At 39.6% G+C, this 22,517-nt stretch overlaps 1 protein-coding gene across 9 annotated transcripts in view; it reads right to left on the bottom strand.

Moving 5' to 3' along the window:
• The window catches only part of RARB (retinoic acid receptor beta), a 323,420-nt gene that overhangs the window by 63,574 nt on the left and 237,329 nt on the right, over positions 1–22,517 (bottom strand). For 8 of the 9 annotated variants that reach the window (XM_039705235.1, XM_039705215.1, XM_039705224.1 and 5 more), the window contains one exon: positions 2,496–2,644. In XM_039705235.1, coding sequence (XP_039561169.1) covers positions 2,496–2,644 — 149 coding nt within the window. The remainder of the gene's footprint in view (positions 1–2,495; positions 2,645–22,517) is intronic. The other variant, XM_039705274.1, reaches the window with a different exon arrangement.

Here is a 22,517-nt window from a genome sequence, read left to right on the forward strand (position 1 = left end):
CAAGCAGAAGCCTTCAGTAAAACAGAGGGTCTCTAATAAACTTAAGTTTATCAGCTGAAAGGCAGAGATCCACAGGATGGAAGGCTTCCTCAAGCAGCAGTGTTCAGTTCTCAGTGCTTAGTGAAATTTGCAAAGCAACTGGATGGTTTTGGTATGAAGAAGGCTACAAAGAAAAGAGGTGCATGAAGAACTGATATTGAGAAAGAATAGAGGGGGAAAGCAGACTTGAGAACAGGCAGAAGCCTGTATGGACACACATCAGAAGTTCAAGGTGGTAGTTTTCTTGAGGTACAGGACCAATAGCTGATGACAGTATGAAAGCAAGTGTAAAGATGAAGAAAAAGAAAAGTAAACCCAGCAGTCAAAAAGGGCTCAAGAGAAAAGGATAACATTCTTTAGAGAAAGAGTGGAAACTGGCAACACAGGTTTCCGAGGTGGTGTCTGGTGTTACAGTCTGCTGTCCATTCTCTGCTGACATCCAGCTCAGACAACTTTCAACAGCAAATGTAGCACCTGACTGTCCACCAAAGGGACCCATGGCTGATTCAGCAGCCACACCATGTTCTTGCCATTTTCTAGCATTTGCTAAGGAATTGGTTCAGTCCATGGAAGAGATTCCATAAAACCTTAATCCAACCTGCTGCAGAGCTAACATCAACAAACGCAAATATTACCAGTCTCAAGCAGCCAAGTTACTACTTTGGAATCTTGTTATTTTCTCATAGACTGACAGGCTTTCTGTAACTAATCTTTTTTCTTCTTCTTTTAACATCAGCTATCGTTAAGTGCCGAATTACCCCATCTTGCAAATCAGCAAATAAGTAAAGATAGTATTTCTGTTCTCGTTGAGTAATGGCTAACACATTACAAGATGGAATTCCTCATGTATTTTGACAAGTGAGATCTTGCTTTAATTATTTATGAAAATGCTTTGCAGTAGACCAGTGAAAGTCCTACAGTGTATTTTTGCATGTTTTTCAAAAAGAATGAACTCTTAGGGACATGTGACCTTTCTGCCATGGTCTGCAATTATGTCTGTGCTTAGAGGTAATGTGGGTGAGCAAGTTACACTACCAGCATTTGCATGCTAGCATCTGAGTATGATGAGATTTCCTACTTAAGGAAATCAGCTACAGCATATTCTTTCCATAGTTATTTTTAACAAGCAGTTAAATTTTGATAGTTTTGTGGTATCTAAAAGAAAAAAATACAGACAGGACATCCAAGAAAAACCTCACTACCAGAAAGAGGTTCTAAACTGAGGTGAGCTTAAGAAGTTACTTTCACTAATTCAGTCTCTACAGTTAGAAAATAGGGGGGGAAATCAGATTTCAGTCCTTTAGTATTTAGTCTAATGACACAAACCCAGGACTATGATATCTTATGTAAGCACAAAAGGCCACTAGCACGAAAGAAGCTGAAGGTTCAAAGGATAAAGTAAAAATGGCTAACTACATGCTATCTGAAAAATATATCATTTCACAAAAATAAACCAGCAAAATGCTTTTTGTTAATTTATTCTAAGAACTTTATTTATATGGCTATAGCACCTGTCACATTTTCAGCATGCATTAGTACTGTACTAAACACTACACATCTATTTTAAGCTAAAGGATGAAAATCATAGGTCTTTTCTTTAACTGTTAAGAAAGATCATTGCACTAGGGTATGTTAACAAATTTATGTGTGAGAGCATCTGCCCTATGATATCATTCTTTCCATTTTTCACTCTACCTTCTTCTTTGCATGCATGGAAATGCACACTGTGTGCACACCTCCAATAATTGTGTGCACACCTCCACACAAACAAGGTGTAGCTAACATTTCTTCTCTGTTGGGTGTCTTTTCTTCAGGTATTCTCTACTTTTGAGTGGCGTGCTTTCTTACTGCATCCTATGGACAGCTATCAGTTCATACTCTGACAATCACAGCAGTGGAAGACAGGTGGCAGATGTACCAGCAGTGAAGTCTGACAGATTAAATTTTGCAAATACAAACCTGCTAATCCTCAAATTCCCAAACTGATTTGAGATTAGTTACAAAGCTAGAGACTACACCAAGAATTTCCATATGATCAGATCCTCTTCCTAAATTCCACCCCCTGAGTACAGAGAGGTAGAAGTACACAGGAAAAGGCCAAGAGCAGCCAAGGGCCATTTGAGATCTCAGGGAATATCTGACCTACAGATGTACAATGAAGAGTCTCAAAATGTTTTCCATTTATTCTTTGATCATGTCTACATCTATGACCACATTCTCATGTGAGCCAATAGTTAAGGAAGTCCCTGAAAGACATATTTGGCAGAAGTACGAAGGGAATTAATTCCAAGAATGATGGTAATTTACTTGTCTTTAGTCATGAATCAGAATTAATTCATGCAAGAAAGTTACAGCTGTCTTTGAAGACAATCAAGTCACACCAAACTGGGTTGCTTTATTCTTCTCCTAAGATGAAATGCAGCCCTATAAAAGGAAAGGGAGATGATGGCACTCACCTTACATCCCTCACAAGCACTGACACCATAGTGATATCCGGATGACTTGTCTTGACAAACAAAACAGGGCTTGTAAACACGAGGGGGTGGAAGTGGTGAAGGAGGGCTCGGAACAAGTTCCTCAGAACTGGTGCTCTGAGTTTCAACTGCTACAAAAGAAAAAAAAAAATTATTCATAATAATTTTGAACAAATTACTGTATATAACCATATTGCAAGTATCAAACCGGCCCATATTGTTCTTTCCATTATAAACATTAATTTGTCTTTCCTAGTAAAATTTAAAGGGAGCTAAGCAAGGCAAATAATGACAGGACTACATCCTACAGCCTCAAAACTGTATTTTAAAGTACCCAATAATTTAGATGTAGGACATGAATTTTACCAGGCTCCCAAAAAGGACAACTTTGAGCTCATGCTCTGGTTTTAGCCTATTGAATTGCATAGTATCCACATGTGCAGGCTGGATATCAGCCTTTAAAGGGAAACTTTACTCTAGCAAAGAGTGTGATTGGTACCTAATATCGGAAGAGTTTTTTAATATCTTGCCTTTTTCTAGGTCAGCATGCAATTCTGACTTAACAGGATAGCAGAACATATATGCCAAGAGTGTGAGAACTGAAGTGAAAATTACCTAAACAAGTTGTCCTTTCTTTTTTTTTATCTGTAAAACTAGCACAACCCAGCAATACTTCCTTACCTACCTTAACACCTGTATATCAGGAAACCTCGCTGAGAAAAAGCTACTTATATATTATGACCCCCACATCCCTTTATTGCCTTAATATTTCTAGATGGTCATTTGTTTTGAGCCTGTTGAAAAGCCAGTAACCCCTCTCAGGGAAAGGACGTGAAAGCTCTACGATGCAAGATAAGACATGTGAACTACATCTTTCCAAAACATCTGCATTAGTTTTCTGTGATATGCTGTCATCATTCCTCACGTTTATTGTGGATGTGCAATACATTTTCATGTTTCACCTTGCCGTCTGCTGCTTCTCAGATAAATCCCTCTAACTTTTCAACAGATATACAGGAATGACAGGATCTGTGAACTCAGATCTAGCCAGAAATATTAGGCACTATCAGCAGAGCTAAATCTCCAGAGTACTAACAGCAGGCCCTAAAGAATATTACTCAATGGAAAAATCTTAGACAAGATTTACTGTACATGATATTTTTCAGATTACAATGATGATACATTTGTATTAAACTCATGATTCATTGTCAACCCATGTGTTGCCGAATTCACAGAGGGCATCACAGCACATGAGGCAACCTCTGATTACTCATGAGAGAAGGGCCCCTTTCTGCCTTTTTTCCTTGGGTTAAGCTAGTATCAATTTCAAGGACAGACACTTCTTGAGAAGAAAATAAATTCTAGAGTAAAGTATTAAAGGCTCTGATCTAAACAAGGAAATACCTTTGCAATTTATTTATATATCTAACGATAAGGAGGCTGTGAAAAAACAGAAAACTAAAATAAGTAAAATAACATGGCTCCATAAATTGTGGCATTGAGACAATGTCCAGAACTACAGTCATCTTTTTCAGCATTAAATAAACTGAACTTGGCAAGCATCTATGTGTTCCTACTGTACCAAGAAAATTTTAATGAAGCTTTTTCCTAATAAAAACTTATATGAGAATGATAATTTCTTTTCAACAGTAATTTTTGGTATTTAAGAGAGATAGAGAGTGCTCTGTTATTGATCTCTGCACAGCCACCCTGCTTGAATCAATAATCTATTAGTACTTCTAAATTAAAGTTAGATTCATCAAATGCCCTTGAGAAGCCCCAAACATTCCTTGCCACATTTCATGCTCGTACATGAATTATGGTGGCTTCCAATGAGTCTATGGAATGATAAAATTTTAGCTTTAAAACTCCAATACCAGCAGACAATGTGTTTTGTATTAGCTCATTCAACTCTCCGGGTCCACCTAAAAGGCAGTTTTTAGGCTCCCCATGGGAAAACAAGATTCTGTCATTCAATAAAACAACTGCTCTCGTGCAATCCTTCTGTGATTTCAGTATGGGGAAAGCAGCCCTTCAGGAATAATACTGATACACTTCTGTTTATTCATCAATTCATCCTAAACAAGCACCATCATCCAATAGTAGTGTTCCACCCACAAACAGTATTGTACACCAGTCAAGCACTGTAGAAACAACAGGAGCTTCTGATATCCAGTAGAGATTATGCAACCAACTCAGTTCATAAATACACAACACAGTCAGCAAGTGAAGTGTTGAAGGTACTGCTAGAGAATATTTTTGAGGACTATTTGAAAAGGTATACGATAAGGAAGGAGCCAATGGAAATCAGAAGAGCCTCCCTAAAACACCCATATACATGAGCCACTAAAAGGACCTAATCTACTAAAAATAATACTTGCATTAGCTGAACAACTGTCTAGAGAATTTGTTTTTTTGGTTGGTATGTTTGGTTTTTTTTTTTTTTTTTTTTTTTTTTTTTTTTTTTTGTTCTTTTTTTTATTGGGGGGGTCTTGTTGGTGTGTTTTTGTGTAATAAAACCCAGTTTGGGCACATTTACTTTTGATTACAGGCAAGGTGTGCAGCTTTCTGGAGAACCTTGAACCTGGGTTCAAGCCATGCTTGACTCTTATTCCAGTTTCTGACTTACAATTCTTTCTTTGATTTAGCTTTTGTAATTCTTTATTTGAAAAAAGTATGCAGTGCCTGGGCAGACGTCCTGAGCAGGCATCTGTAGCAACCCATGCTCAGCAGGTATAAAGTGTTATTTTTGCAACACGTTGATAGCTAACGAATGCATGACAGCAGAAGCTGCCTTCTTCTATGCATGTCTACACAAGCAGAAAGGAATGAAAGAAAGGATGGGGGGTGGACAGTTGACTTTTCCAGAAGAAGCATTTTTAAAGCAGTCCTACAACTTTAGGAAGAATTCAAGGGGGAAAAAAAGAGAATAAAAAAAAATGCAACTTCTTTCCATGCCCTGCTTTCTTGTCCTATGGGATGTGACACTTCAGGAGCCCTACTCACCTGAGACAACAGAGCCTGGTGCTGTCACCCAACACCTGAATGCAGCTTAAGCACACAGGGACTCTCAAACAATCGGTCACTTCACAATTCCTAAGATGTCTGAAATTTTTCTAAAGGTTAGATAAAGTAGCAGATAAGATCTTTAAAAGCACAGCGTGCTTTCTGAGAGCTAATTTACTGCCAGCTAAACCGTGTTGACAGATGGAGAAGGTATTTTATTTTGAGACCAACAAGAAGCAGGCAGGCACTGCAAAATGCTTCATGTTCTCCTAGAAGCTTAGATTATTACGCTTGCATGTTAATGCACACTTTGGACAGTTGAGTTTTAAAAGAATAAGAAGTTGTAAAGCAAATGGCATTTCCTGGATAGCCTCAAGGGAATTTTGAATACTGAGCTCAGGGTCCCTGGTGGGAAGCCGCAATTTCAGCTAATTAGGGTGAATAGCAAAGTGTTGCATTTGGTCAAAACATTCTGTTAACCCTCATTTTTGTTGGCACCAACAAGAGTCTGGATTTTTTGCCTTTTCTTTTCTTTTTTTTTTTTTTTGTGAATTCACTGCAGGAGTGCAAGGCACTCAGCTCACATACATTAGGCAGAAAGTCAAAGGAAACGCCAAAGTTCAACTAAAGTACAAGTAATTAGAACCAGATTCTCTGCTGCTTGTATGTGTGCATTTCATTGTAGAAGTTATTTATAAGCCTCCAAACATTTGAAAAAATAACTATATACTGTAGATCATTTAATTTTTATGTCTCGTCTGGAAAAAAAAGTCTGCTTTTAATCATCTTCCAGGAAAGAGCCAGGAACTGGGAAAGTGGGTCTCAATTGTTTCAATACAAATTTCTCTCTTTCATGTGCCACATAAAACTATACTATAAAATTAAATCCAAAATATCATTGACTTCCCCCCCCCCTCCATTTTTTTTTAATAAAAAACCTCTTTGAATTTGTCATGCTTAAATAGTTTGCATTGTTATGAGGGTTTGGGTTTTTTTAAACTTTTGTTTGGACGACAGACAAGGGGAGAAGAAAAAAAAAATAGTGAGAGAGAAAGAAAACATTATCGTGGAGACTTGCCAGCCTTGACTTAGTAACCTGGCCATGACCCTCCAGCGAGTGTGTATTTGACCCGGTCACACATGACTCTAGCTGCGTACTGTTGCTGGGTTATAAGTCCCAGATATTTTTACCATATATACAACAGGTGGGGATCACAGACAACAGAAAGAGGAAAACAAAGTCTCCCCTTGTGGGAAGACTCCCATTTTCTCCCTTGCAAAGAAAAAAAGCACAAAGCAAAGACGTTGTGCTGCTACTTCAGTACTGGCACTTGCTGTGCTGGATCTTGCTTTTCCCCTGGGGTGGACGCATGGAGGTGGAGTGGGCTGAGGGCAGGAGGACTGAGGAAAAGGCTCAGGGGAAGCCATGTGCAAATGTTAATCAACACAGGACAAATTACCACAGTCAAAAATCTTTCCCTGATGCTGGTATGCATTGAAGTTCAAGAAGGAATGCTTTTTATTACAAGTGAGCCCAACATACCTGGATTAAAACCTACCAAAACTGCAAATTGAGATATTATTACCAGGATTTTCAGAAGTACCTAAGAAACTTTTTTTTTTCACATTTGAGTTTTTTTTTTTTAATTTATGGCTTTGTATCTGCACATATCTGCCTTAAAGGTATAATGTTAAATATATTTATTCTATTTCAATTCTTGGTTACAATTTTTGAAGCATTAATTTTAATCAAGTCATGCATCTCTACCAGACTGACCTTAAAAAAAGGGTGGCATTCTGGAAGAAAGCCAAAGAAATTCTCTAAAGTCTACTGGCTTGCATTCAGTCTGAAAAGGGGCATTCTACTTTCAACAGGGACATCAGAAGATGAAACTCCATGCCCTTGTTTCTTTTTGAGGGTGCCCAATCAAAAACGATCCTTTTTTGTCACTTTAAAAGCTAACAGACCATCTAACAGGTTTCCCCTATGTGCTGCTCAGGATTAATACAGTATGACTAAAATAACAACAGAACTAGAAAGAGGTAAAGGTTACAAAGCTCAGAAGCCCAGTCTGCAAGGACTGGACTAATGGACAAAACTGCGTGCAAGGTCACCTAAAAGGAGTCTCAGATCCAGAGCACTTTAAGGGCCATGCAAAGGGCACAGGCTGCTGCTGCCAAAACTATCTCAGACAAGGTGCAAGTCCCGATAGGCGCAGCCGAGCTGGCAGGAGTTCTCTAAAGCTGAAGTGCTTTTGCTGCTACAACTCTTGTCAGCTAAAGAGCGATAGGGACAGCTGGCTTCTGTCCCGAAGCATCTGGGAGAAGAGGGGTCCTGCTGAACTCTGCCCTCGCCTCAGAGTACAAGAAGCAGTGAAGCACACTCTCTGCTCTGATATCCTCACCCTAATGAAGTTCCAAGTACAAATTTAGCCATTGCTCCACTGCAGGCAGACATACCGTCAGGACAGTATTTTCTTCCCCCACCCTTCTGCATCTCATGCATTTAGACAGTGCACTATTTTGGGCAGGGCCTCAGAATGTGCTGTACAGTAACTGGCGCTGCAGGACTTTCCAGTGATACTCCAATTCAAATAATGGTAATGATCATGATCCTGCCAAGTCAAAAGATGTTTGAAAGAATGAACCCTGAAAGGCCTCCACAGCCTTGAGAGGAGACATTACTTGCAAAGCAGGTCCTTAGAGCGCTTTCATTTTAACTATTGAAGCATTTCAATGTTAAAACACAGACTAAATTTGAAGTATGATTTAAAAATAAAAGCTTCATATTCAACAAATGCCTTGCTGTGTATACACCAAGTTGTATTTGTCAACTGACAGGGAAAAAAAAAAGTGTTTACACTCATTTGCTGCATCTTCCCCAGTTTAGAACTAGGAGAGAGAGAGCTGCATCATATTCCTTCATGCCTTTCATCAACAAAATTGCCAAGTTTCAATTGCAAATCTGTAATGTTAACCAGCAGAGTCATGTAACATAAGTCAGTGGAGTCAGTGGATACTGACCTTGGCCACACAACAGTATAGCCCTTTGAAACCTGTATTCATATCAGGTGATTAAGGCCAAGAAATAGTTTAGTACCCTACTGCCAGCACAGCAGAGCTATCCAGATTTCTTTTGCTCTAAGTCACATGACAACAACATCTATCTTCTTGTTCTACTGTCATCTATCTGTTCTACTCTCATAATATAATTTCTGTTACTTAGCAGCTAACTTCTTCACAGATTTTATTATTCCCCCAAATAATCTCTATCAGTTGCCCATTGAAGAGTAGAGATTCTTTTGTAACATAGTTTTCTGTTATGACACAATTTGGCGTCTTTATCAATCCATTAGTTAAACATGGCAATTCAGTCATCTGACTTTATGCTGGCATTTAACAAGGCACTTCAGGAGCCCCACCTGCCAGCACATCTTCCAGACTGACATTGCTGCAGATTCCCTGAGTGACTCTACTCAGGCTCTGCTGTCTCTGGCCACACAGCTACACCAGCACTGCTTCTGGTTCTACCATGTTTAGCAGTGTGAAAGATCCTTCTCTCTTCTGCTTATCTGATCTACAAGCATGGTCCCTGCCACTCCAGTACATGAATAATCCATGAGCATTCATATTTTTACCTTTGTAACACCTAAGTGAGATAAGGGAGGAGCTATTCTTACTTTACAGACAGGAAACAGATGCACTGACAGTGAAAGAGCTTTATTTGCTTGCATCATAAATTCCTAGAAAAATGCAAGCAGTACCCAACTGGAATTCTTTTTTTTTTTAGCTGTCTACAGCACTAAGCAGTGTCCTCAAAATACACCTTACATGTGTTGCCCTAGGTTTCCCATGGGATACATGACAGGGAACTCGAGTCTGTGCTTGGCCTCTCTACTGCAGGGGCTCTGAAGCACCCCCAAGTCTGCATGTGCACCCCACTCACCTGCCCACCGTGAGACAGGACAGGGCTGGGTGCCTCCTGCCTCCAAGAGCCACTGCTGCTGCCAGAGATGATGAAACCTTGCCTTCATTTTCTGATCTCCGCAGCCAGCTGAGAATCAGCTTTCCATAAGGCTATCATCATATATACAATTACACTGGAATGCCCTAGCAGGGAAAGGACTTGCCTGAGAGAAATCCTGAATCCTCTCCTGAAGGCAGCAACTGTGCACTGCCAAAAACTCCTCTGCTCTTGACTGTACTGTCCAAGCCTCACGTACCACCATGATGTCAAGTCTGAATCTAGCAGGTATGATGACAAAGAGGAAATAACTAGTCATGCAGAGACCCAATGTATGACCTGAAAATCACCAACACACGATCAGGTGTTTTCTGAAAGAAAACACCCTAAAAAACCTTTGTCTGAAACTGCTGCATCTTTTTGCTGTGTCCCACATGTACACAGGGGAAGCTGTCACTGCAACCACTTTTGGTACTTCTCCCAGCAGAGCCACAACTTTTGGCAAGTACATTCTCTACACATATATTTACTACAGTTAGCAGTAAAGGACAATGAGGAGCCTGCAGCTGCTCCGTAGGTTTGCAATTTCTGGTTCTCAAGCACCAGCTCCACTAAACCCTGAGGTAGTATGTATAACTAATATCACCTTTTCAAAGAAAATTATACTGCTTTTCAGGCTGATTTTTTTTTTTAACAGTTATGTCAGCAAAGCAGTTCTACATTTGGGTTTATGTGTCCATATAGCCAGAGAGATGTATTTACACCTGAGCAAATGTGGAAAGCAGAAAGCTTGTCAGGATTAATTATATCAGGGCCAAGAACTGCATCTGGTTATACCTGTGTTACTCTCAAGACAGCGAGACTTAATGACGTGCTAGTAACTGAGAACAGGAGCGTCTTTCGCTAAATAAATGGCCAGGCAGACACCCCGAGTGAGCCAGGGTGAAAGCAAGAGTAGAGACAGCATGGCCGCAGGGTTTGGCAGGCAGAGTTTACAGGGCAGCAGCTCATCACTTTGTATTAGGAGCCTACCTTCGAAATGAAAAAGAAAACATGTTAAATGAAAAAAATAAATCGTATGGAAAACTGAAGAAAAACATCCGAAAGATGCTAGCTCTGTGGTTTTTTCAGGTCGGTGATTTTCTGCCTGTCCATTACCATGCAAAACCACATCAGTCTCAAGTGAAAATTCTGCATTACTGCAAAACTGAAAAATAGAATCTTCCTTAAAAAAATACATAATTGTACCATCATCTGCATGAAGTTAGATTTTCCTTTGAAAATTAAATTTTCTTACAATTCACACCCTGGCTGCTTTACCTATGAATTGCTATGGTCAGATCTTTATGTGGAATAAAGTGGCATAGGCAAAGAAGAGACACAAATGTAGAGAAGGTGAGAACTCTGACCTCTTATTCTTTATGAAAAATAAGCCTATTTCTGTGGCCTATTGATACCAATGTGGTGTAACAAATTCAGTGCCTTCCCTATCAAAAATGTTAAGAAAAGGCCCACTGTAAGGAAAGAAACATTTAAAAATAAAAGGGGTCTGATTCTTTTTTTCAGCTATGTTTTACTGTGTTGTTACTCCACTAACTCCAAAAAAAGACTCTTGTAACATAAATGGGAGAAAACCCAGATCCAGTATCATCAGTAAGAAATGAAAATTGCAAGGGCGATTAAATAGTTGCCATAATCTCTACACACATCCAGATATTTTACTAAGTCATAAAGTCTCCATTTATAGTTATTAAATGTTTTATAGTGTTTTGAGGATTTTTATTTTTAAGTCTTTTCAAGCACTGAAACAGAATAATTCAGAGTATTATTCTAAAGGAATGATTTTATTCTGCAGAACTCACCCCCTATCCAAGCTGGTACTAGTTTTTGGTATTACTATGTCTGCCAAATAAATTTTTTATTTTCTGTATATTCAACATATCTTACGACACTCTTTATCATGACTTTTTGCTGTGGCTCGAATCCAGCAAGAAAAGGAGTGTTTTAATATCTTTAATCATGTAATACTATTACACAGTTGTTCAGTACCACATGGACAAAATAAAACTATTGTGCTTTCTTCAGAAATACCATAAAACTGACTTGCTGTGTAATATTTTACATACCATTTCATTTCTCAAATTTTAGGACCATTAGTTCAGAACATTTTGATCTTAAAGACTTTTCAAATCTTGAAATTAATAGAGTGATTCAACAAGAGCCAATTCAGTGATCAAAACTACTTCAAGTTAGTAGAGTAGCAGTTAAAATGCTTATCATTACAATTAATTTGTATTACAGCCACACTGCTGGATATCACTAATTGATTTATATACCCTCCTTTCTATACCCATTTACAAGGGCAATTATGAACTCCATCACATATGTTTAAATGGGATACATTAGAACATTATCTAGCAACTAGACTGCTGAGCTTAAAATCCTTAAGAACAGGTAAATTCTGCATTAATGGGTATGTTATCAACTCGCTACAAACGGCCTATAACCTTTTAAGGCAGTACAAGGTGCTAATATTTTATTTTTCATGGGCAGTTGGAGGTTGGCTCCAATGATGAGCTCCACCGCTATCTTTAATTGTTTTTAAAATTGCATATTATAGGCAGCAATAAACACAAATTAGTATTATACCATCCACAGCTTTCTGCAAGGCATGGTTTCTATAAACAACTTAAAATGCATACATCTGTAAATAATAAGTGTAAGTATGCTGAATTTAATGAATAAGGGCACTAAAAGAAATTGAACAGTAGGGGTTCAGCAATTAGAGTAACTGCCCATTTTATTAAAAATGTATTGTTTCCAGCTTTCACTTTAGAAGGCTTTTATTGCTTTGCTAATTCTAAGTTTTGATTTCCTTTGAAAAGGATGTCTAATACCTTTTTTTTCTTTGACAGCCCCATCACACAGCACTCGCCTTTTTTACAAGGCAGTGGACAACTGAGAAGCTTTATATCTCCTTGCTCAGGATCTCACTCTCGGGCCCTCGCTGCTGACCTTTTTTTGGCATTATGCCACTCAGAGGTATGATTCCTTATCAAGTAAGGTTCCATGCCACAACGAAGCTGGGATGAAACCTGCTGAACCAGCACACCCCAGGCAGCCACCCTTCAGCCCTTTCCCAGAGGTCACCCACACTCTGGCAGAGGGGGGAGGGGAGGAGAACACTTCCAGCTTCCCAGCCATGACGCTGCAACCCAGGGCCATTTGCTGAGGCTGGCACGGCTCAGGCCACGAAATGGAGCCATGAGTTTCCTGCTGCTGTTCAGCAGCAGCCTGCTGCAGGAGGACAGGGCAGTGTGTAGACTGGGAGGAGCAAAGGAAGCTTCTCAAATGAAGCAGATATCCCAGCACACGTCTCCCACACCCCAGCCTCACTGCAGCAGATCCCTGTGCTATCCTTGCTTGTACATGTATGTTTTACATCCATGTAGCTCACTTTCCAAGTGTTAAGATTATTCCTTGCTCTAGCCTAACTGCACCCATGTTACTGCTCTGTGGGGGTATAATTAAAACAATCCATTATTTCCATTTAGACGTGACACAATAACAGGAAAAATATGGCTTTCATCACTTGAGCTTATCTGCAAATAGGACAGTCAGACCAAAACTTGACCTTTCTAACATCCTACAGCACATGTACACTTGCAACATCTGAGACCAAAACAGGGACATACTCTGTCCTCCTTCATCCCCTCAGCCTGCCAGACTAGGACAGTGCAGTACTAAGAGCAGCTCACCCCAACATTTCTGATGCTAATGTAAATAATTCCACTGTATGAATATTTAAAAACTTTGTCACTATCTTTTGAGAGAACAAATTAAGTATAGAGTTTACCAAGCTGTAATGCTCACCTGAGTGGAATTTCAGTATTTTTGAATTGAGTCAGTAGCTGCCAGACTAAAAATGGTAACACAGTGGGGAAGGTAACATGAAAACTAAGACATTAACAAATTGCCTTTCCTTGTAATTCACAGCACCTTGACATTGAGTTTATAAAGTATTTTGATCTGCTTTTTTTTTTTTTTTTTTTTACTTATAACTTTATATCAGCGCAGTTAACACAGCAAACATCCCTCTGCCCCTCTCACAGCAGGTCGAGCAAAAGCTGAAATCTGGGAAGGAGCACAGTGTCTCAGAGCCAACTGGTAGCAGTTCTCTTGATTGTGGCTCAGAGCACACTTCCACATTCTGCCTAGAAGATCTAAGATCAATAAAATAAGACATTCACAAGAGCCTGGAGACAAGAGCCGTGACTAGAGGGCACATTTCCCAATATTCTGTTTTCCTATTCTCTACCTGCAATAGATTTTCCTATTAAACCGTTGGAATGAGGAATGCTCATAATTTTACCTGTATATTGTCTGTCATTACTATTCTCACTCAGAAGTAAAAAAATATGCACACACTGTAGTTCAAGAAAACACATATGTGCTAACAGTATTTTCTAGTCACCTGGTCTTTCTTATTCAATACCTACCTTCAGCAGTGATTCTTTTTTTTCCCAGATAAGCTACTTACGACTGCAATATCCCTGCCTTGCAAACAGGAAAAATGTCAGCCATACTTTATATAGAATATACAAAAAGAAAGTACTCTGTTTCTAAAGAACTGAAAAAGCAACATTCAGTCCTAGTAGCTGATGTCCCAAGAAACTTAAGGAAAAACATACTCTGAAAAAGTGAAGTTACTTTTCCCCTATGAGGTTAAAATCCAGAAGATCTCTGATTACTGTGCTCTAATAATTTCAAAATGTCTATATTATGAGTACCCACTACAACACTACAGACATGAATTGTGTTTCATAAAACATACCTTTTTTTAGGGGAAAAAGGCCCCCTTTCCTGCAATGTTTAAGAGATTTGGGCCAATATTTTCTGAGAAATTAGGCTAATATTTACAAATGCATTTCCAGTTGTCACAGTTCATTCAATGCAATCTTCCCAAACTTTCTGAAGGACTGCTTTAGTGCCTCTGCCAATACCCAAAGGATTCTGAAGACACAGCAAAGTATTACTGCCAACACACCAAGGCTATTAAAACATGTAGATAGCTGTGAAACTGTCTGTAAGACTACCCATTTCACTTGAAGGTCCAGTAACCTCCAACCTGTGGCACTACTATTTCACTGAGTCACTGTGACAAGCCATTTTAAGGAATTAGTAAAATCAGCGGTGGAGGGTTGTTGGTTAGAAATCATTGCTTTTAATTTCTTAGTATTTGCACAAGTCTGACAACTGCACAGAGTTGCCCCAAACCGTAATATAAACTAGGCAAGCTTTCCACAGAGTAAGTTCAATATGCTTTCCGTTACTTCCCATTCTAATGTCTGATCATGTTTTGCTTTTCATTACAAGGACTTGTCAGAAATTTTGGAAAGTCTTCTTAATTCTTTTTCCACACTTTACCCACCAGGCTCAAGTTTGTCATCCAAAGAACATAAAACCAGTAATTTTTTTAAAAGTGTAACCTGTGACCTCAAGGGATGGTCTCTGAGAAAATTCGCTTCTGACCACTTTACCCTGGGACCAGACAATCCCAGTGGGACAGGGGCACATTTTGGGAAGCTCTCATACCACCCAGGAACAGGGAGACCCTGCTGTTTCATGGCACCCCGGGCATTTGCAAACCAGTTTGCCTGATCACTGGCTTCTATTGTTTCCTGAGATAAGCAGGGCCCCAGTGAACAATTAGAGCTTTCAATAAATAATCTGTAAGCACATTCATTTGATTTACTGTTATTTGATATAGCAGTTAGTTTCAATGGGGCAGTTACTATTGATCACTTAAAGTACTACAGACAAACATGAAACACTTCCAGAACTCCATGGATTATTACTCTTTATCTGCCACTCATCTGGGTTACTTGTAATGGTTGTGAAATTTAAAATCAATAACAACAATTAGTGTTTGTTATACTCTGAGGAATGAATAGTGAAATATGTTTTGTTACTAAAATGAAATGCTGAAGAGCTTGCGAACAGGAAAGACTCTTGTAAATAGCAAAACTCTAAAATAATTTCTTTTGGTATTAGAATGTCCAGTAAAGGGGTTAAGAAAATTAAAAGCATATATTTTAAATGCACACAGAAGTACACACACAATTTTTAAAAGGTATCAGTAGGATTTTCAAAGGAATAAAACTTTCAATGAAACTGGTGAGAAAGATGCACTCAAGTTTTCCTTAGAAAATTCCACTACAAGTCCTACAATTTCATACTCCTTGACCTCTATAGGAGTTTTGGGATATTAATTATGGCAGGACTTGCTCCTATGTAGATAACTGAAGATAAAGGAAAAACTCCGACTCATTTACCAACTAGCTTTTACTGGAGATTATCACAAAAAAAAAAAAAGCATCTAGGAAATTAATTTAAAATGAAATTAACGGAAACTGATTTTCAGGTATATAGGTTGAAAAACACCTTTCTTCAGAATTTTTATTAATTTATATAAATAAATTGTGAATCTAATTAAATGGATAGAAATAACAGTATTTTGAGATCTCTGCTAAAGTAGTAATGCTACATAATTAAAATGTAAAACAATAACAGAAATATTTTATCGTTAAAATGTAACCAGAGATCTGTGTGAAATCATCCATTCAGAAGACTTGTTTTTCATCAATTATTTGTTATTTATCTGATGTAAATATAAGAAGGTCTAATTAAAATGTATGACTCCTTATACAGCTTCTTGTCATTAAGACCAATGAAAGCAAACTGAAGACCATAATGAAATAATTATGTTTGCCTTTAAGAATCCTCTTCAACAACACATGGTAGTACCACACTAAATTAAAACATCAGGAACTAAATTTCTCTTGCATCTATTTCCATTTTCACTAATTATACCCCCAAGCTTTCCAATAGACCAGGCCCTGAAATTCTTTTGAAGCTGAAACAGCCTAAGGAACAGCAACCTTTTCATAGTAATGGACTTTGAAGAAGAAACAAAGGTAAAGGAGCCCTGGAAGGATTAATATTTCAAATAGAGTTATCATGTGAAAATATGTGTTTATTTGAAAAATGGGGAAAAGATTGTTGATAAAAAGCCAAATACGTGTTCCAAGGAAACCAACACTCTGATTTAATCTCATTTGATTGCGTCATTCCTTCCTAACCTCTTTTTCTCAGAGTATTTTCTAGTTCTGCACAGAAATTCAAGTTAGCAAAAGCATAACAAACATAGTACTGCTGGGCAGTGCCAGTGTACCATGTTGCAACTGAGCTCTGCTTTCACATTTTGGTGAAGGTGAGAAATTGCAGCGTTCCTAATGAACTCCATTTCAGGGAGAAGGGAACAGCTATTTGCCCAAGCTGCCTCCAGTCATTCAGTGCATCCTAACACACAGCTCATGCTTTACCACAAAAGTCTTGCAGGACCTCACCAAAACACAGAGAAAGGAAAGGATTCGGATAAGGAAGAGGAAAAAGAAAAAAAAACCCACAGGAGGATATGAGTCAGCTCTGACTTCTTGCAGGCAGCTGAAGGCTTCTTTTCAAAACTTCAGGGAGATAATGGATCCTTCTTGGTGTGGTGTCAGAGAAATGAATGTGGCAATAGGCGCAGAGCACAAAAAGATGAGCAGCTCACATACCTGACCTGCATAGCATGTGACTGTACGTGCAACTAGAAAAACACAGCTGGAATGTGCTTTCCAAAAGGAGAGAGGAAGGCAGAGGTTCACTAGGGGATGAAGACTTGGGAAAAGTAGCTTGCCCTGTTAGCTCCCTGATCAAAGACACTGAAAGACATAGGTGATTTGTCATTTGTTCTGCGTTTTACACCTCAGTGTTCAACGTGCGGAGTGAAATCAGAAAGATCTCTACAAAGTCCAAGACTTTCCAGCTAACCTCTAAAGAGGATTTGACATATACCCTCACCCAGTAACTAATAAAATTTCTTCCTCAGCTGAATGAAAAGAGCAATGCTAACAACGAAACAATACTAAGGATTACTCTGCAACATGAGGGGAAAAAGGAAAAACCTCCTCACACCAAAAGTTGAAAGGCAGTAGTATGAACAATGGCTTAAAACTAAAGAAAGAATGCCCAAGCTCAGAACCTGATCTTAACAATAGGAAAGTTCACCCATGCGTGGCATTTTAGCCAGTCCTTTCACTTGTGCCCTAAGCCAAAACCCACAGGCTAGTGGATCAGCAAGGATGGATCTCCGTGAAGAAGGGAAAGTTTGTAGAGAAGTTAGGACCTTTGATTAGAGCAACCCAGAGAGGAGTGCAAAATCCCGAGAGAGAGAGTCAAGCTTTGGAGGGCACAGGCGTTTCTCTGCGCCAAAACCAAGGTCCTGGGAGAAGCATCTGCCTTGCAGATCCACAACCCTTGCCCAGGGGGAGGTCTGGGTGTCAGGTATCGCCAGATGGCACTGTGACACAGTTTTCCAACTCCCTTTTCTTCATGAGAGAGTGAATGCTCAGTCTTAGAAAGACAGGAAACCTTGGTCTTCTTGTGAGTTTTTGAGTAGAAGATGAGGAATTAAAGTGGCAGAGGAGCCTGTTCCCTGCCCCGGGCTCTGCCCACGGCCAGTCCCTGAGCAAAAGTGCTGGAGGCTCCGAGATCCGCAAAAGCCAGGGCACAGCTGTGCTGCGCCTGAACACCTCTGTCCCAAACTGGTATTTGTGCACAAGTGAAGTACTTAAATCAACTCAGATGATGTTACATTCACTTCTCATGCAAGAACCTAGAAATCCTCTTGGTATCAGTCACCAGCTGGCAGAGGAGTGATTCTGGTACAGGACTGGAAGATGAAGGAACTCTCATAGGAGATGAGATGCACACCTCTATATGATGTGCTGCTGTGGCATCAGCCAGCCTGGCAGAGAGGACCAGCAGAGTGGTTTAATGGCCACTTCAGGAATTACTTCAAGTTGCATTCAGATAAAAAAATAAATACAATTAGAGGATTTAAGAGACTTTTTGTGTTCTTTGACTGTATTGGTGTGGTAGGGATTTTTTTTGGTTGGTTTTCTTTTGATTTGCTTTGTTGGGTTTTTTTTTTGGCGGGGGGGGCGGGTTGTGTTCTGGTTTTGGGGAAGCAGTAATTGAACAATTTCTTCCACTGTTTCTAGGTTGTGTTCTGGTTTTGGGAAAACAGTAATTGAACAATTTCTTCCACTGTTTCTATCTTACAGGCACAAATGGCTTTCTATAATCAAAGCACCCACTGAAGAAAATCTGGTTAAATCAAACTGTGCTTTTTGTCTCCAGTTGGTGCAACACTGGTCAACCTCTTTGATTGTTCCACACCTCTGCTATGCATCTTTAAAAGAAGACTGATCCTTCTTTCTTTAAAAGAAAAGATGCTGGATGTCCATTAGCTGAACATCCACAGTGACATGAACTTTTACTGCTATTTCCTAAAAATACCAGTACAAAAATACACCAAAGGCTCACTCATACAACTACTCTGTCTCTGAAAGTCTTATTAAAATTGAGGGTGGAGGGTTGAGTGCATTTAAGTGCTTCACTAGATAAGGCTGTAAAAGACAAAGACATCCTTAATTTGTCATTTTATTGTTCAAAGATCCTTACTAAAAATACAATGTGAGCCTAGAGAAAAATATTATGGTTCAATGGAAAGAGATCGTCCAAACCATTAGAAGAAACTAAGCGGTGCTAAAAAAATCTCTTTGTTGCAAGACATTTCTCTGCTTTTTTTCTTAGGGGATGCACTTAGAGGGTAAAATGTAAGTCACTGAAAGTGCATAAAACGGAAATCCTTCCAAACTACGGATGGATTCTAACATCATGTCCTTAGCGGTGAAGATCCAGAGCACTCTGAGAATTTATAAATACTCATTCAAGCTTTAACCTATTAAACTTATACAAGTGTAGCCCGTATGTGTATATTTAACTTACATAGTTTTATAATATTCAGTTTATATATGGCATAAGCAGGGGAAAGAAAAATCACCTTGTCCAAGGGGAACAGAAGGTATATTATATACTTTGTGTCTAGGATTCTTTAACACAGACTTGCTGGATTATATTTCCATCTCTCTTAACAAAAGTATTTGAAGAAGATTCAAGGCTCAAACAGAACACTAAAAGAAAGTGGGGTCAGTTATATAAGGGCTAGCACTGGTTTGTTAAAAGTTTTTTTCCTACCCACTCCCAAATAAAGGGACAAAGAAGTGAACATTGTGGGAATGTGTTTCTAAACCACATGATATCCTTATCAGATTGTCATGTACAAGGGAGGTTCTCACACAGGGACCCCATGCTGGTGAGCTGACCTGTCACATGATGCAAGTTCTACACTCCTATTCAGATTACTAAAATGAGCTGAAGAAAGCTAGATTTCCCCTCCTCCCTTCCCCCCAAATAAGCAAAATGCACAGTGACCGAAGTCATATTAATTCGCTGCCACTGGGAAAGCAATCCTGAGCAGCTGCAAATAAGTGAGTATATGAGGAAGATAATCTAGCTATTAAAATCTATACCACAATTAATATCTGCTGAGCAGACATTATTGCAGAGAAGCAAACAGAGAATCAGAGAAACCTGTGAGTCAGACAAAATACAAGGAAAAAAACTCAGTTGATTTGTAAATTTATGGAAAGAGAGTAATATATTTTTATAAGCAAGTCCTACTTTGTCATATAAGTGTCTCTGTTTTCACTGTTGATGTTGTGAACACTGTCACTGAATTACTTTTTCATGTTTGGGGGAAGTAGAACAGTCCTGTAAACATTTTTAATATTAAATGAAGGTTTTAAATAGTATTTGATCATTCAAATATATGGCCTGCTTTAAAAAGTGCTGAGGGAGCTCCTAGATGCTCAGCATATTTGGAAATGAAGCCATGAAATGTGAATTTAGGATGCTAACTCTAGGCTACTGTTTCTGACATTCTTAACTTTTGAAACACATTTGCTCATGCAACGACAAATTAATTAAATCCCAGACCTTAGATTATTTTCAAAAGGACCATTTAAAATCCATGGTTTTGGATGCAAGTTATTTACAGATTATAATTAGGAGGAACAGCTAAGATTACTGTGACCAAAAAACTGCACAGAATCATTTCCACATTATATCAGTTGGTTTCTTTTATAACTGGAATATGGTTCTCATAAAAAGGTGGCAGCAGTAAGACATTACTCCTCATCTGCCTGCTAGAAAATCCAGTTTTGTTACCCTCCTGTCTATATTTTTCCTGAAGCACAGATAAGATTATTATTCTGTTACTTTAGAATAGTTTTGAGCATTTTGCGGCTTGTATTTTCGTGGTTCCGTTTGGTTTGAAAGGGCTTGGATTTCAGCAAGAAGCGGCATGGGTCACAGTGCATGGGGACAGACTTCATGCACATGAGCAAAGGTCAAAATCAATCATAGCTTTGTATTTCCAGGCCTATTACTTTTGGCAGTTTACCCTGCCAGAAGGGGCTAAAATATTTGCCTCCCAAAAGGAGTAAACATCAATAGGGGGCAGGAATATAATCAGCTTCTCAACCACTCGGCAATGAGAAATGAGGGTAAGGGATCCCCTCCTCGCTGCAGCCACCAAGCCATCTAAACGTTAGATGCAACATTTTCAGCAAAAAGTTGAAGGATTTCACAGCACAGTGACTTGAAAAGGACAATAGGCCTATTTAGGCAATTATATTATGCAGGCTTTGTTATTAGGCAGCCCTGCTCAGCCCCAGAAAGTCTGGATAATCAAAAGTGTCCAAGTACAGGAAGGGGAAAAGTACAACCCCACCCTCCCGCACAGCCGCTGCCAGGACCTCTGGATTTGAAGGGTAAAGTCTATTTACCGAAGTTCCTTGGCCATTTTATACATCAACTGATATCCTTCCTCATGGGGCTGCGTGCTACAGCCTAGCAAAGCTCTGGAAAGCCCTCCGAAACCACAACTAATTTGGCCCCAGCCGCCCGCCCCTGTAAATTCAGTGCTCAGAAGCTGCTGCCAGCCCCCCAGGCAGGAGAGGGATGTTCCCCCCCGGCTCGCACGCATACCAGGGCCGGTCCCCACGGCCAAACAGATCTGGAAACTCATCACAGCTGTGCTCTGCTTTTGAGGTCTCAATAGGACGGGGCATAGCGCGGCCGACCGCGGCAGACAGCAGTCCTTCCGAGCACAATGTCCCTTTCACAGCCCCGCTCCCAAATCTAAATGCTGGCTGTGTAACACAGCCGCACTTCATCGGCTGCGTAAAGGGCGGTATATAAATTAGACCTGAGCAAAACCAGTCACTTGGCGTGTTTCGGGGAGGTGGGACCGTAATCCGCCGAGCAGGGCGCCTCGCTCCCCCGAGCAAAGCCCCTCGGCTTGGCCGGGCTGCGGAGCTGGCGTGACGCACACATGGTTAACAAAAACCGCTCAGCAGTAAGTAGGGATTTAACTGGATGTGAGGATGACTAACTTCGCTGTCTGAAACACTATCTCCCTCTTTCAACTCCTTAACTTCACCGTAACCCTCTTCAAGGCATCGCCTCAGAAGCCTGGCTTTGTTCTGACAAGTTGCACCTTTCCTGCACAGACTCATTAGGCAAGCAGGGAGTCACCCAAAGATACATTGCTTTTCCTCCAAGCTTATCCCACCCTGGCTTCGCCAGCGAAAGCCTCTCATCATTTTTGTCTGCAGGAGTTTTTGACAGTGGTGCGTGTCCATTAGGGTTTTCCTGTGCCAGCAGCCGAATCAGACTAACTGCATCACAGTCCACGTAGAGAATAGTTTTCCCCCTTCAGTTATTTTGGAAGAAAAATACCCTCACACAATTTTTTTTAAATTAAGTGGATCAGAAACAAACATTTTTTTCATCACATATTTCAGAGTATTAACCTAGACATATAAAAATTTAAACAAAGACTCTATCCCTAAGCAAATCAGTCCTAGCCATTTAGCTGTAAAGTTTATAGATGAACTTCAAAGAAAATAACCTGGTTCAAACAGATCTTGCCTTCTGGGCACTAGCAAACACACCTGCAGCAATTTGATACTTGGGAATGTAGATTACAAATCCTTCACTTCAAAATGTTTGTTTTTTAA

Source organism: Passer montanus, unplaced genomic scaffold (assembly GCF_014805655.1).
Source record: "Passer montanus isolate IOZ18808 unplaced genomic scaffold, ASM1480565v1 scaffold10, whole genome shotgun sequence".
Lineage (NCBI taxonomy): Eukaryota > Metazoa > Chordata > Aves > Passeriformes > Passeridae > Passer > Passer montanus.